Below are 15,649 nucleotides of genomic sequence, written 5' to 3'. Positions count from 1 at the left end.
GGGTACCAGCGTCTGGTAGCGAGGGACGTCGGAGGGCTGAGAACAGGGACTCGTCCCAAAATCAGGGTTCTGCACCTGCTGTGCAGCAGCCAAATGCACACACAGCATCAATATGTTGTATTTCAAGGCGTTAAGTACAAGGCTGAGAAATCTCTGTGTCTCTGGAGATCTGTCGTGCAGCTGATTTACGGGTATCGAGTCAAACCCTAGTTGTGAGACTTGGGCAAACAGGAGTAACCCGGGATGGTGAAAATCCACCTCCCGCTTTAGGAACTCGGCTCGGGGGCATCTTAAACCAGTGTGTTTGGTGACCCCTTTCAGAGGGGTCAGTCACAGCCCTCCTCTCACAGCAGCTGCTTCTCCGAGCGAATAACCCCGATTTTGGCACCAGGTGAGAACATGGCAGCCTCTGAGTGAAGCGACACCCCTGAGCTACCGGGTACAGCAGCTTGTGGCAGAAAGAGCTCAGCTCCAGGTATGACAAAACACCACAAATACCAGCATGAGGCAGTAACGGGCACAGTAAAAAGGACTAGAAGTCACCTGGTAGCTCACAGAAGAAATTAGGGGGTGTTCCTGCTTTACTTCGCGTAATTCCAGACCCAGGAGGCTCTAATTAAGTGGGAACGGGGATCGGCAGTGGGATAAAGCTGAGCCACCTTCACCCTTTTACCGCTCTGAGTCTTGACTACATGTTCATGTTTCACATCTGAGTTACCACACACTTAACAACCCGGAACACACACCATTGCTTTGTCGTTTTCACTCAGCTGCTTTCCCTCAACACCAGTCGACTTAAACAGTGGAGGAGACTAAGCTGAAGACCCAGGGAAGTAACACCTCATAAGCTCCAGTTTAAGTGACAATTGTTAAAAATAAATTGCTACCAGACTTCAGTGACACAGCTGCTCTTCCATTTATTTCAAATCACACTGCTCGCGAGCTGGACACATTACAGCTTTGATTTACAACTTGGAATTACAACGCAGACAGGCTGGGTAACGATGCATGCGTAGCGGTCGAGAGGCGGTTGCACAACAAAGCAACTTGCTAGTGCGCGACACTTCGTACACCACGGAGATGGGCGTTGTTTTGAACAGCACGGGAAATGTTCTGTCCTAAACCACGGCTCGATGACATCGGGGAGCGTTCTGTGAGCAGAACCCACCAGCGGGGACAACAGACGCCTTCCCCGTGCTCCTGACTTCGCTACCGTTCCCATGTCAGATATGCTTAAGTGACACATTTAAGAACCATTTGGTATTGGCTGTCTGCCTCTGGCACAACATTTAATTAACAAACAAGGGAAAGCAGCTACAGTTCGTTTCATGTTTTCATACACTGAGTCTTCTTCGGTGTTCATATACTGTCCAGCTTCTTCAGAATGAAAGGAGCTGAAAAACAGAAAACAAAGCACCATGAGCTTAACTCAGCTGAAGAAAACAAGAAGTCTGTGGTGAGTCCATGAGGAAACTGCAGCACATTTATGTAACATCTAAAATACTCAGACTAAGATGCCACCTCTGCCTCCCCGTCCCTTCTCTCCCTGCGTGACTGGTTTAACACACGAGACAGCGCGATTCAGGGGGGAAAATGGGGGTGGCTGCTGGTGCTGCGGTGAGAGCCTGGGGCTGGGTCTAAAAAACACGGGGCTGAGGGGAGAGGGGAATCACAGAATGATTTGGGTTGGCAAGGGCATTTGAAGGTCATCCAGCCCCCCTGCCATGACAGGGACATCTTCACCAGCTCAGGGTGCTCAGAGCCCGTCCAGCCTGGCCTGGGATGTCTCCAGGGATGGTTCATCCACCACCTCTCTGGGTACCTGGGCCAGGCTCTCACCACCCTCAGGACAACAATTCCTTCCTCATGTCCGGCCTGGATCTCCCTCCTTTAGTTTAAACCATCACCCTTGTCCTGTCACAACAGGCCCTGCTCTAAAGTCTGTCCCATCTTTCTCATGGGCCCCTTTTAAGCACTGAAAGGTGCACTGAGGTGTCCTGGAGCTTCTCTTCTCCAGCTGAACACCCCAGCTCTCTCACCTGTCCCCAGCAGAGCTGTTCCAGCCTCAGTCATTCCTGGGGCTCCTCTGGCCCCTCTCAGCAGCTCCATGTGTGTCCTGTGCTGAGGACCCCGAGCTGGACCAGCACTGCAGGGGGGTCTCACCAGAGCGGAGCAGAGGGGCAGGATCCCCCAAACCTGCTGCCCACGGGGCTGGGGATGCAGCCCAGGGCACCCCTGGCACAACCACCCAGATGCAACGTTTTCTGTACCAAACGGCAGAAGCTGCGGTTCCCGCACCCCCAGGCGCTGCCCGCACGGCGCAGCCCGGCCCCGCTCCCGCTCCTTCGCGCTCCATGAACGCGCGGACCCCGCGTTCGCAGTGGCCTCTGCGGGCATCTCAGACCCCGGAGGCGCCGCCGGGCGGGAGCGCGGACCCCGGGCCCGTCCTGGCCGCCCCGGGGCGCAGGCCCCGCCGACCCCGCCGCCCCGCACTCACTGATCCGCAGCAGCGCGACGTAGATGAGGAAGTTGCGCACGGAGGTGAGCACGTCCCGCCGCATCCTCCGCCGCAGCTCCTCGGGGTCCAGCTTGGGGCCCAGGCCCTCGATGCGGAACATGCCGGCGGCCCGCGCGCCCGCAGCTACGGCGCGCCGGGAGGGACACACGCGGCGGCGGACGGCGCATGCGCGGGGAGGGGCCAGGAGGCCACGGCCCTCAGTTGGGGGGCGAAGCGCATGCGCGGGGAGGGGCAGCGAAGCCACCGCCCTCAGTGGGGCGGGTGCTTGCGGCCGGAACCGGAAGGAGCGGGCGGTCAGGGCTGTGCGCGGGGGGCGCTGTGGCTGTAGCGCGGTTCGGGGTCCGGTGGCCGCGGAGAAGTGTTCGGGTGTTCCCGTGTGGTCACCGCGGCAGAGCCCAGCCGAGGCCTCTGTCCGGTGCAGTGCCTCACGGGCCGGTACGGGGACCAGCACGGTTCGCTATATCCATCATTTGGACGAGGGAATAGAGTGACTGTCAGCAAGTCTGCTGGTGACACCAAGCTGGGAGGAGTGGTGACACTGGAAGCTGTGCTGCCATCAGAGACCTGGACAGGCTGGAGAGCTGGGCGGGGAAAAATGTAATGAAATAGAACAAGGGCAAGTGTAGAGTCTTGAATCTGGGCAGGAACAACCCCAGGTTCCAGAGTTAAGTTGGGGAATGAGCTATTGGAGAGCAGTGAGGGGAAAGGGACCTGGGGGTCCTGGGGACAGCAGGGTGACCATGAGCCAGCACTGGGCCCTTGTGGCCAGGAAGGCCAATGGTACCTGGGGTGGGTTAGAAGGGGGTGGTCAGTAAGTCAGAGAGGTTCTCCTGCCCCTCTGCTCTGCCCTGGGGAGACCACACGAGGTGCCGGTGGTGTCACCGTGTCCCATCTGCAAACCCGCTGGTGTCCCCATCCGTGTGGTGCTGCTGTGTGCGCTGTGCCTGGGAACATGGTCCTGGGGAGCAGATGCGTCTCGATGTCCTGGGGAAGGGAAGGAGGTTACAGCTGCCACAGGCAGGAGCAGACGTTGCCTTGCTGACCCCTGTGAGCTCTGCGTAAACTATGCAGAGTGGGACTTAATAGATGTCTGTTTTTCTGTAATTGTAGTAAATAATTCCGACGAGTGCATCAATGTGCATCTGGCTCTGCTGGCTTTACTGAATCATGCACTGCCTGCGGAACTGCGCTGTTGTTGGTACCGGTGCTGATCTGCAGGGTCGGTTCGTGCCACAGCTGATCACCGAATTATCTCCACACCTTCACTGGGTGCACAGGAGCCTCCACAGCCACTCAGAACCCTGTTGTGCCACAGCTTGCACAGAGGCAACCCCCGTTCCCAAACATGTCCAGGGAAACTGTTGGAGGCCAGTGATGCTTAACAGGTACAAAGAGACCAAGACAACCAAAGACCTTAGAATGACGGGGTGTCCTGAGCTGGAAACACCCACAGGATCATGGAGTCCAGCTGCTGTCCCTGCACAGCCCACCCCACAGGTCACCCCATGTGCCTGAGGACATTGTCCAGTCTCTTCTTGAACACTGTCAGGTTGGGGCCGTGACACCTCCCTGGGAGCCTGTTCAGTGTCCAGCACCTCTGGGTAAAGAACCTTTTCCTCATGTCCCACTGACCCTCCCTGGCACATCTGCTGCCGTTCCCTGGGCTCTGTCACTGTCACAGAGCAGAGCTCACCCTGCCCCTCCTCCTGCTGAGGAACCTGCAGCCCATGGGCTCTACCCTCAGTCTGCTCTGCTCCAGCTGAGCAAACCCAGGGACTGTAGCCGCTCCCCATGTTGTGGGTTTGGAGAGGCCCCTTGCTGACCACACAGCCCCTCTGCGGGAGCTGGAGGCAGTGGGAGGCTGGACTGGGGTGGGTTTCAGTCAGGATAACCATTACCCTGCATCCTGACTCGAATTGTGCTCATTGTTAGGAACAGCAGCTGTTTCAGGCCTGAGAGCAGGTGAAGTACTGGAGAGAAGCTACTAAATTAATGTGTACTGTGATTAAGTTACAAAAGACGTACCCATCATTAACCAATTCACATGATAAACGCTTTCTGACCACCTAAAAAACCAGGGGCTATATTTCAAGTTTTAAATCCTTCTGCAGGACAAGGGCGAGACAGTGACACATTATTAAGAAGCAGAGTGTTTAGCTTATATTTGACTAATAATTAAGAAACTAAAAAATTATAACTAACACAATCAGTTATTTCTTAGTATAGATGTATCGTATGTCAAAATTTTCGGAAGTTGTAATGCAAATATATTAATTATGTGACTATAAGCAGCCCAAGAGCATCCAGTCACTGGAGCACTGGTGGAGGATGATCCCAGAGCCCCCCAGCGCTGATAAGATAAAGGATGGTGATTAACAGTGTAATTGACTCTGCTGTTCAGTTTATTTCTCTGTTTCAGTACCAAGGCCTGAGCAACAGGCCCTGAACCAAAGCTGGTCTCTAGATGAACCTCCAACCAAATATTATATGAATATCTAATCAGTAGCAAAATATCTGTAATCATGAGTTAAATATGTATGATCCTTAGCAAAAGATGGAGCTTAGATAAAATATAGTCATCAGTGAAGATGAAGTGTCATAAGAATATACTTATGTTTCCTTGGAGACCTCACCTAGTGCCAGGAGGATGGAGCCAGGCTCTTCTGGGTGACACCCAATGACAGGACAAGGGGCAATGGGTGCAAACTGGAACACAGGAGGTTCCACTGCAAGAGGAGAAGCCACTTGTTGGGGGTGAGGGTGTCAGAGCCTGGCCCAGGCTGCCCAGGGAGGTTGTGGAGTCTCCTTCTCTGCAGACATTCAAACCCGCCTGGACCCCTTCCTGTGGAACCTCAGCTGGGTGTTCCTGCTCCATGGGGGGATTGCACTGGAAGAGCTTTACAGGGCCCTTCAACCCCTCACACTCTGGGATTCTGTGATACAAGTGGACACGTAGCGCAGGATTTCCCAGTTGCCAGGAAATGGTCTCTGATCCTTCACTGTGATAGGGGCTCCCCAGCTGAAGCTTGGATCTGGATGATGATGAAGTATCAGGACAATTGGTAATTTATCTTCCTTAATTCTGTGTAGTATCCCAGCACCCCAGGCTGTTAGTGCTGCAGGAGCAATGTGATCCCCAGTCCATCCCTGCTCACGCGAGGTCACAGAGCAGATCACACAGGATCCCAGGGGTTTGAATGGCTCAGAGCAGGAGACTCCACACCCGCTCTGGGCAGCCTGGGCCAGGCTCTGGCACCTCCCAGCACACAAGGTTCTGCTCATGTTCACATGGAGCCTCCTGTGGTTCAGTCTGTGCCCGTTGCCCCTCACCCTGGCGCTGGGCACCACTGAGCAGAGTCTGCTCCACCCTCTGACACCCACCCTGACATATTGATCATTGATCACACCCCTCTCAGCTTCTCTTCTCCACTCAGCAGCCCCAGCTCTCTCAGTGTCTCCTCAGCACAAAGATGCTCCAGACCTCTCATCATCACAGTAACCATCAGGTACATTGCCTTGCTTATTCTTTTGCTGCTTTAAACTGAAGTAAACCCATCTTTTGAACTTGTTGTCTGTGTTTCTTTGCCGGCTCTGTGCACTGAGCACAGGCTCACCCAGAGGACAGTACATGCAGCTCTCTGTCCTCGCTGAGCTCTGTGTGTGCCACGCAGGCTCCAGCCAGCCCAGCCACACGTCCCTCGGGAGCCGGGAGCGCTGCCAGCGGTGGACACGGACGCCAGGAGTTCCCGGAGGGGACTGAGCAAGTGGGCAGTGTCCTGTGGATCCCCAACACCCCACGAGACATCTGGGTTTGTCAGGGTTCTGCAGCCCACCCGCTTGGCCCCTGCTCCGTGGGATCGGGCAGTGCACACACAGGGGCAGATAATGCAAAGAAACGGGTTTATCTCAGCTAAGCTGCCTCTGACCTGAGGCAAAGCCAATTACAGAGCAGCTGCTTCCATTGTGCCCGTGATTAACGGGGCTAATTGCATCTCCCCTGGCTGGGGGAACTGTCCTGCCTCCCTGGCTTGGGTGGCCAAGGAGGAACCTTCCCAAGCCGCTGCGTCCAGCCTGGGGCTTTCCCAGCTCGTTTTCAGGACATTAAACCCCAATCCCCAGTGCAAATGAAGGGGCAACCTCTTCTGGTCACAGAAGTTGCAAAACTGCCCTTCTGAGAGCTTTGCAGCAAGGCCCTGGAGGGAAAGGGAACAGAACTGGTGCGGTGTGTGGCTGGCGTGAGCCTCCTTCTGCTGACCCCCAGGAGACCTCGGTGATTTACTTGAGGTTTCACTCTGGGTGGAGGGTTTCCCTGGTCTTTGCCAGCAGAAACTGATTGACGAGTCCCAAGCCCACCTTGCCAGAAAAGCAAGGAGTCTCCTGCATTTCAAGGCTGCTGGTTCTCCCAGTCCTGGTTTGTATCCGAAAAACAGAACTGATGCTGTTTTCCCAAGTATCGCTGTGGAGAAGATAAAAGAACTTGGGCAAAAAGCTGAATCGAGCATGACACAGAATGGAGACTGGAGCAAGGAGACAAAACGGTGCTGCTCCCACGCGCTGGAGGGACCGCGTGCCGTTCCCGGGCCAGCGGCACCGGCAGCCCTGGCGCCCCAGCTCCAGCCAGCGGGACTCAGAGAGGTGCCAGAAACCCCCACGGCTGTGGCCGGATCAGGACGTTTGTCACCATACCTGTCGAAGGCGTTTCAGAGCCCAGGGGAGCCTTGCGAACACCAAGGGGCAGCAAAGCAGGTAGTGCTGGAGCCTTGGTGCTACCTATCACGTTCACCCTTTCACCACATCAGAATAGTCAATAATAATATGCGTGCTAATGGCAGCATTTGGCTTTGTGCAAACAAATAGAATTTCTCTTTGTCTGGCCAGTAAATTTCATCTTGCCGTTCCGCAGCCTCTCCCTGTGGGCTGCATGGCCTGTCAGACCGTGCAAAGGTTCATTTTCTGGGCTTCGTCAGGCCAGCCTGAAAGGCAAATGGATGTGAGTGCCCGTTCAGGCTGAAGGGACAGTTCACACTCACCCCATTGGTGCCTCCCAGCTTCCCGGGCCTGGTCTGGAGTGCAGTGCCCTCTGCTAGTGCGTGGGTGCACAAGTAGCATGCACGGTGCACAAATGGCGTGTACAGCACACAAGTCGCATGCACAGCGTGCAAATAGCATGCATGGCACACAAATCGTGTGCACGGTCCACAAATCTCGTGCACAGTGCACACATAAGCGTGCATGGCACACAAATTGTGTGCATGGTGCACCAGTTGCGTGCACGGCACACAAATACTGTTCATGGCTCATGAATCGTGTGCACGGCACACAAGTAGTATGCATGGCGCATGAATTGCGTACACGGTGCACAAATAGCATGTATGGCACACAAATACTGTGCATGGCTCATGAATCATGTGCGTGGCACACAAATAGTGTGCATGGCGCACGAATCGCGTGCGCAGTGCACAAATAGCATGCATGGTGCACAAATCGTGTGCATGGTGCACAAATCATGTGCATGGTGCACAAATAGTGTGCACGGTGCACAAATAGCATGCATGGCACACAAAATTGTGTGCACGGTGCACAAATAGCACGCATGGTGCACAAATTGTGTGCATGGTGCACAAATAGCATGCATGGTGCACGAATCGTGTGCATGGTGCACAAATCGTGTGCACGGTGCACAAACAGCGTGCGTGGCCCTTGCCCTGACGCTCCTGGCGCTGTCTGTCCGGTGCCTCGCAGCTGCAGCGTCCGTACTCGCTGCTCTAGGTCCAGCTGGCCTAAAATCAGATGTGGCTAAAGACAAGATGTGTGTGGACACCAGGACTGGCACATCTTCAGTCAGTGATGCACAGGAACATGAGGTGATACGGGTACCTAACCCAGGCTTAACCAGGGCAAAGAGGGTCTGAGTTGGGCTGGCTTAGGCTGGTTCACGTGATGCAGGGCAGGTTCCCTCACATGGGAGAACGCTCTGGCAGACAGGTTGGCTCTGGCAGCTGCGCCCGTGACGTTTGGTGTGTCCTCTCAGCCCACAGCCTGTTTGCTTTTGGGACGGTCACCAGCGAAGACTTTTCCTCTCTATTTCCTCTGTTTTCCAGCCTGGATCTGCAGCCCCAGGTGTGAGGGTCAGGGAAGAAGACCAAGGGCTGTTATGTAGGGTTCCGCCAGTTGTCTGCTCCCGCAGTGGGGAGTTAAATACAGCTGTTGTATGCGGTCAATACAGCTGTTGTGTGCATTAAAGACAACTGTTGTGTGCATTAAAGACAGCTGTTTATGCATTAAAGACAGCTGTTGTACGCGTTAAACACAGCTGTTGTATAAGTTCAATACAGCTGATATGTGCGGTAAATACAGCTGTTGGTTGCAAAAAATACAGCTGTTGTGTGCAGTCAATACAGTTGTTGTGTGCGTTAAAGACAGCTGTTGTGTTTGTTAAATACAGCTGTTGTATGCGGTAAGTACAGCTGTTGTGTGCGCTAAAGACAGCTGCTGTATACTGTCTTTACAGCTGTTGTATGCATTCAATACAGATGTTGTATGCGTTCAATACAGCTGTTGTATGCTTTCAATACAGCTGTTTTATGCGTTCAATGCAGCTGTGGTATGCTATCAGTACAGCTGTTGTATGCTGTCAGTACTGCTGTTGTATGCGGTGTCTGGGGCCCGCAACCAGTGCCCTTTGCTCACTCAGCAGCCACTCTGCCCTGGGCTGCAGACGCGTTCTGTCTGTCCATCCTGTCCTCGGCTCCGAGGCAGGTGACACCATCCCCACCTCTGGAGAGGATTAATCCACAAGACCACACACATCGATCTCCGTCTACGACTGCCAGCTCTGAAGTCAAGAACCACAGAATCACAGAATCCAGGGTGGAAGTAACCTCAGGGATCACCTGGTCCAACCTTTCTTGGCACAAACCTGGTCTGGACAAGCTGGCCCAGCACCTGCCCAGCTGCATCTTCAATGTGTCCAGTGTTGGGGAACCCCCCACTTCCCTGGGGACATTGTGGCAATGGCTGGTTGTTCTCATCACAGAAATTTCCCCCTTGTGTCAAACTGGAATAACTTCCACCCATCGCCCCTTGTCTTTTCCATGGGACTCCTTGTGCAAACAGTCTCCATCTGCTCTGTACCACCTGTAAATACCGGAACACGGTGGTGAGGTCTCCCCTCCGCCTTCTGCTCTCAAGGCTGAACAAGCCTTTTCCTTCCAGCCGATCCCGGCCGGTAGCTCTGGTTTTCAGCTCATGCAGCTGCTCAGGACCAGCAGCACCAGCGGTGCAGTCGCAGCTCTTGGCCGCTGCTCGCGGGGGACGGGTCTGCGGCACGAACGGCGTCACTGAGCGACAGACCCGCGATCGAAGCCACGTCTGCTGCGTCTGGCGCTGTGCTGAGGGAACAAAGCGGCACGGAGCTGCAGCACAGAGAGGCCTGAAAAACGCATTGCGCTGGCTTCTGGACACACGGCAGGGACTGAGCAGGTCCCCGTGCAGGGCGTTTGGCAGTGCTGCTGGGACAGTGGTGTCCTCGGATGATCTGGGACTGTGGGACAGAGGATATTTTTCTGCAGAGCAAATAAAATAAATATGGCAGCATGCGGGCCCACGGGGCATCCTGGGGTTCATGTAAACTGGGTGATAAAAAGGGGTGAAACCACGCCAGAGCGGACTCTCCGGCAATGTAAACCCACCTAGTGCTGTTGGGACAGCAGAGCGGCTCCAGGGCAGGAGTGCACGCTCTCTCGCACACCCACACGCTCTCTCGCACACCCGCACGCTCTCTCGCACACCCACACGCTCTCTTGCACACCCGCAGTGCTGGCACACGGGCGCTGACACACACACACACACACACACACACACACACACACACACACACACACACACCAGATCCATCCCTTGCTGGGAAAAGTGCCCAAGCGGAGCTGAACGAGGCGGCAGGACAGACTGACCCGCTGCAGGGCACGGACGGACAGACATCCCGTTCAGAAAACGCTTCCCGTGCTGCCGGCCCTTTTCACCCCATCCCTCTCTCTTCCCACCTTCGTGCTCCCCAAACCACCTCGGCCTCTGCATTGCCCCACATTGGGTTCCTGCCCCATGCACCCTGCGATGAGCCCGTGGGATCCCAAACGCTCGTCCCTGCACCCCACGGCGCGTCCCGGACCCCACAGTGACCTCGGGTCCGTGGGGTGGGGGGTGTCCCCCAGACACGGGCTGAACCCCCTGGGACGGGGGAGCTGGGCAGGGTCGTGGCTCTGGGGGTGTCGCTGCTTTGTGCATTCGGGTGGTGAAAACAGCCCTAAAACTTTCCTTCAGCTGGAAGCAAAACAAAAGCTGAAGAGCAGCACCGGGGCCTCAAGCTGAATACTTCAGAGTTGCCACCCGCTTATGAGTGATCTGGGACACAACTAATGGGAGCTTTGATATCCCAAAACAGAGACACGTAACCACAGCGCGTCCTGCCCGCGCAGCGGTGCTGAGCTTCATCTCGGAGGCCTTCAGGAGGTTCAATGCACTGACCCTTGTGCCAAAAGGAGCCAGGAAGGAGACGTCACTTGTACCACTCCTTGGTGTCGCTTTGTGAAGCAATTGCTGCTCTCGGTAGAATTACAGAATATATCAGAATATTGTGCAGTTTGAGTGAGTTTGAACCTGAGAAGAAATGCCTTCCAGTTACCTACATCATCAGCAGAAGCGTTTCTCTTGTGCCAATCGCTCCTTTTCTGCCTTTCAGCACAGGTTAAAAGTAGTGTGTTCCTTTCTGAGCTCTTTGTTGTTGGAACACATTGTCAAAGGTGTAAGAAGGAAGAGAGAACTTTCAGGGGCAAATTGTGGGCTGTGTAGTTCGGCTGTCATGGATCTGAGCTTTTCTGGCTATGGGTCCTCAGCACAGGACACACGTGGAGCTGCTGAGAGGGGCCAGAGGAGCCCCAGGAATGACTGAGGCTGGAACAGCTCTGCTGGGGACAGGTGAGAGAGCTGGGGTGTTCAGCTGGAGAAGAGAAGCTCCAGGACACCTCAGTGCACCTTTCAGTGCTTAAAAGGGGCCCATGAGAAAGATGGGACAGACTTTAGAGCAGGGCCTGTCGTGACAGGACAAGGGGTGATGGTTTAAACTAAAGGAGGGAGATTCAGGCCGGACATGAGGAAGGAATTGTTGTCCTGAGGGTGGTGAGAGCCTGGCCCAGGTACCCAGAGAGGTGGTGGATGAACCATCCCTGGAGACATCCCAGGCCAGGCTGGACGGGCTCTGAGCACCCTGAGCTGATGAAGATGTCCCTGTCACGGCAGGGGGGCTGGGGAGCTGGGGAGGGCCCTGCAACACAAACTGTCCTGTAATTCCATAATTTTGTGATTCTAATGTAGTTTGGGTCACTCACATAATTCTCTGTGACCTTTGATGGGCCGAGCATCATCAGACAACCGGGATGAGCGGCCTCAGCAGAACGTCGCAGCCATCCGCGCCGGGAGCGCTGGGTGGAGGTTCACCTGGTCTGCGGCTTCGTCCTGCACAAGAGCAGGATCAGCGTCGGGATCCGGAGCTGCTCCTGCTCAGCTCGAGCGAGCAGAGGTCTGTGCACACGGGCACTCAAACGTGGCCGGGCAGCCCCGCCACGTCGGAGCTCAGAGACGGACTGGCTAATCCACTAAGCTCACTGTTCCAGATGTGCCACATGTGAAGGGTTTTTCTCCTTCACAAAGTCTTTGTCATTCTTCTTCCGCAGACTCAGATTTCTGGATCCCAGCAGTTCCAGAGCAATCGTCCGGATCACAGGGCATGGGGATGTGTTCTCATGTCGAGATCATGAGCAGGATGAGCTCCCAGAGGTTTCATATTATTGCATTCTCCATAAAAACAGCTTGGCAGGCAAGCAGCAATGAGTTGGAAGGCTCCAAATAGTATTGAAATGTTTCCACAGACAAAAGGCTTCTATAGGCCGTCTGTGACGTGATCAAACACGGGCAATGAAGAACGCTGTCTCGTAACGTTCTGGAGAAATGTCCCCCATGCTTCGGAGACTTCTTGTGGAATAACCAGAGAGAAGAAACCCACGTGCTCAGCTCCACCGCACGCAGGTACAAATCTCATACATTTGGCAGCTTGGCATCAAACTCTGGTTTCTCTGGTTAGCGGATACAAGTTTCCATCCCCAGGAAGGAGAACCATGGCTTAATTTCTAATTAAGCTTCTGCTTCCTGCGTGAGTTGCTTTGAAAACACAATCCAGGCACATTGATAGGACGGAAAATGTGATGCGGATTGCCCAGGAAAGCTGCATGAATCAGCAGCTGATGCGGAGCCTTTTCCTGGGCACCGTTTGATGTTATATTAATTACAGGAGCCGGGCCCCAGCCTCATTTTTGGTCAAGTTCAGTGATCACAAAGCAGTGCTGACCATGAAAGGTGCCAGGCAAACTCAGCCCTTGCATCGGCAGGAAAGGAAGCGATAGGTGTGTTTTCAGTGTGCGAGGTGACCTGGGGGCCAGCACAGGTAAAGGAGGAGGACCCGCAGTGCAGAAATACTCTGGCTAATTCGGGAGTATGAAAGAGCAAAACCAGAAAGGCACGAAACGGGAGAAATCAATACCTTTCAGTGGGTATCTGCTTCCTGACCAGCCCTGTGCTAAATAAAGAGCTGCAGACCGTCGCAGCGGAGGTTGAACACAGAGCAGGGCCGTTTTGCAGCGGAGGCTGGTGCTGGTGTGGGAGGAGGAGCTGGCGCGGTGGATGTGGCTCCGTGTCCCTTGTGCGGTGTCTGAGGGAAGGCAGTGACATCCCGCACGGCCCCGCGCCGCGTCCCTCGTCCCTCGCGCCGCCCAGGGCACCGGCAGCACCGTGGTTCGTGGTGAAACCCGCTCCGCATGTCCACAGAGCAGCACGGGGAGGGAACCCCAACGATACCCTGCCCTGCCCACTCCCAGGCCCATACAGGAGCCATCGGTGGCCACCGCCAGCCCAGGGGCACACAGGTGGTAGGGAACACAAAGCAGGGACTCAGAAGAAGGAAAATCCCAGGGCTACCCCAGGAAGGGTTCAGCCCAGCAGTGCAGGTGTCAAACCTGCCAAAAAGAGTCCACGTTTCATAGAGTCACAGAATGTCCTGAGCTGGGAGGACCCACAGGATCACGGAGTCCAACTGCTGTCCCTGCACAGGACACCCCACAGGTCACCCCGTGTGTCTGGGGATGTTGTCCAGTCTCTTCTGTCAGGTTGGGGCCGTGACCACCAGCGTTCCAAGGCCTGAGCACCCTTGGAACCAACGAGGTCCCTGCCGTCAACATGGGACACGCCGTGGGTGCAGGGACGAGCGTTTGGGATCCCGCGGGCTCATCGCAGGGTGCACGGGGCAGGAACCCAATGCGGGGAAACGCAGAGACCGAGGTGGTTTGGGGAGCACGAAGGTGGGAAGAGAGAGGGATGGGGTGAAAAGGGCCGGCAGCACGGGAAGCGTTTTCTGAACGGGATGTCTGTCCGTCCGTGCCCTGCAGCGGGTCAGTCTGTCCTGCCGCCTCGTTCAGCTCCGCTTGGGCACTTTTCCCAGCGAGGGATGGATCTGGTGTGTGTGTGTGTGTGTGTGTGTGTGTGTGTGTGTGTGTTAGAGCCCGTGTGCCAGCACTGCGGGTGTGCAAGAGAGTGTGTGGGTGTGCGAGAGAGCGTGCGAGTGCTGGTGACAGCCCAGCTGGACAAGTGGCCAGGAGGTGAGGTGGCCAGGGAGCGGGGGGCGTGGGGGTCCAGGGCAGGTCCAGCAGAGGGGCTGGGTGCTGGGGACCTGGGCAGCCCTGGGCTCTGCGTGTCTGTGCGTCCGTGCTGGTGTGTGCAAGAGCATCCGATCCCGCAGCGGAGTGGTGCTGTGGCTTCGGGACTTGTCTGTGCTTGTATGTTGTTTGGAGTTTTCTTCTTTTATTAACATGTGTGATATAGTTGACAGAAAAAAAATGCTGCGGGGTCTGGGGCACCTTTCTGCTGAGGAGACACTGAGAGAGCTGGGGCTGCTGAGTGGAGAAGAGAAGCTGAGAGGGGTGTGATCAATGATCAATATGTCAGGGTGGGTGTCAGAGGGTGGAGCAGACTCTGCTCAGTGGTGCCCAGCGCCAGGGTGAGGGGCAACGGGCACAGACTGAAGCACAGGAGGCTCCATGTGAACATGAGCAGAACCTTGTGTGCTGGGAGGTGCCAGAGCCTGGCCCAGGCTGCCCAGAGCGGGTGTGGAGTCTCCTGCTCTGAGCCATTCAAACCCCTGGGATCCTGTGTGATCTGCTCTGTGACCCCGCGTGAGCAGGGATGGGCTGGGGATCACAGGGGTCACAAACTGCCTGGGGTGCTGGGCTCTGTGTGTGTGTAGGTGCCGGCAACTGTGCAGACTGGGGCCCAGGGGCAGCTCCCAGCCTCACAGGATCTTTGCACCAGGGGAGGTTGAGGTTGGATCTGGGAACAATTCCTTCCCCAAAGGGCTGTGGGGCATTGAACAGGCTGCCCAGGGCAGTGCTGGAGTCACCAGCCCTGGAGGGCTGGACAGACGGACAGGAGGTTCTCAGGACATGGGGCAGGGACAGGGGTGGGTTACGGGTGGACTCGATGATTTTGGGGGTCTCTCCCAACCAAACCGATTGAGTCTCTTTGTGGACGCGCCGCCCCCGCGGCGGCTCCTGGACCAGGGCGGGGGGCGTGGCCCGGGGCGTGGCCGGGCGTGGCCGGGGCGTGTCCCTGGGCTCGGGTCGCCCCCCCGGCCCCGCCTCCCGGGCAGCGGCCGCACCTGCCCCATCGCCGCGGGCTCCGCGCCGCGCTCCTGCAGGTACCGGGCGGTGGGTGGGGAGCCCCTGTCCCCTCCCGGAGCTCCCCGCTGCGGGGCCGGCCCGGGAGGCGGCGCGGAGCCGCGGACGCGCGGGGGCTCGGGCGGGTGTGCCCCGGCGGCGGGGCCGGACCGGCGGGGGAGCGGGCGGGCGGGGAGCGCCCGCGGCGGGGTGCGGGGTTGTGCTCCGTGCCGGATCTTTACCGAAAGCCACGTGGAAAATCGCTCTGCTGCTGAGTTCAGAGCCAACTCCGGGGTGTCTGCCCCAAACCGGCTGCGCTCAGATCAGCGTTCGCTGCGCGGGCTCCGCTGGCGGCGGCCGGGCCGGTGCGGTGGGG

At 56.4% G+C, this 15,649-nt stretch overlaps 2 protein-coding genes and 1 long non-coding RNA gene across 4 annotated transcripts in view; 2 read left to right on the top strand and 1 right to left on the bottom strand.

The window, feature by feature from the left end:
• Positions 1-897: 897 nt before the first annotated feature.
• Positions 898-2,681, bottom strand: TOMM5 (translocase of outer mitochondrial membrane 5). Its single transcript, XM_065861056.2, has 2 exons — positions 2,498-2,681; positions 898-1,394 (listed from the first exon to the last, which is right to left on the bottom strand). Exons 1-2 carry the CDS (start codon positions 2,616-2,618, stop codon positions 1,360-1,362), a joined length of 156 nt encoding a protein of 51 aa, XP_065717128.1. The 5' UTR covers positions 2,619-2,681; the 3' UTR covers positions 898-1,359.
• Positions 2,682-2,821: 140 nt separating this feature from the next.
• Positions 2,822-6,082, top strand: LOC139826435 (uncharacterized). Its single transcript, XR_011736489.1, has 2 exons — positions 2,822-3,115; positions 3,629-6,082. It is a non-coding gene; the product is annotated as an uncharacterized lncRNA (long non-coding RNA).
• Positions 6,083-15,253: 9,171 nt separating this feature from the next.
• FRMPD1 (FERM and PDZ domain containing 1) overlaps positions 15,254-15,649 on the top strand; it is a 50,928-nt gene continuing 50,532 nt past the window's right edge. For both annotated transcript variants that reach the window (XM_071801779.1, XM_065861284.2), the window contains exon 1: positions 15,254-15,314. The gene's annotated coding sequence lies outside the window, so the exon portion shown is untranslated. The remainder of the gene's footprint in view (positions 15,315-15,649) is intronic.

Source organism: Patagioenas fasciata, chromosome Z, assembly GCF_037038585.1.
Source record: "Patagioenas fasciata isolate bPatFas1 chromosome Z, bPatFas1.hap1, whole genome shotgun sequence".
Taxonomy (NCBI): Eukaryota; Metazoa; Chordata; class Aves; order Columbiformes; family Columbidae; genus Patagioenas; species Patagioenas fasciata.
The sequence above is the reverse complement of the archived record's forward strand: the minus strand, read 5'-3'. Positions and strand labels throughout refer to the sequence as shown.

Bases quoted from the DNA above. Each gene is read 5' to 3' on its own strand.
- TOMM5 (XM_065861056.2), bottom strand. From the start codon at position 2,618: ATGTTCCGCATCGAGGGCCTGGGCCCCAAGCTGGACCCCGAGGAGCTG. The intron at 1,395-2,497 runs GTGAGTGCGGGG...TCTGTTTTTCAG, and splicing joins CGTCGCGCTGCTGCGGATCA to CTCCTTTCATTCTGAAGAAG.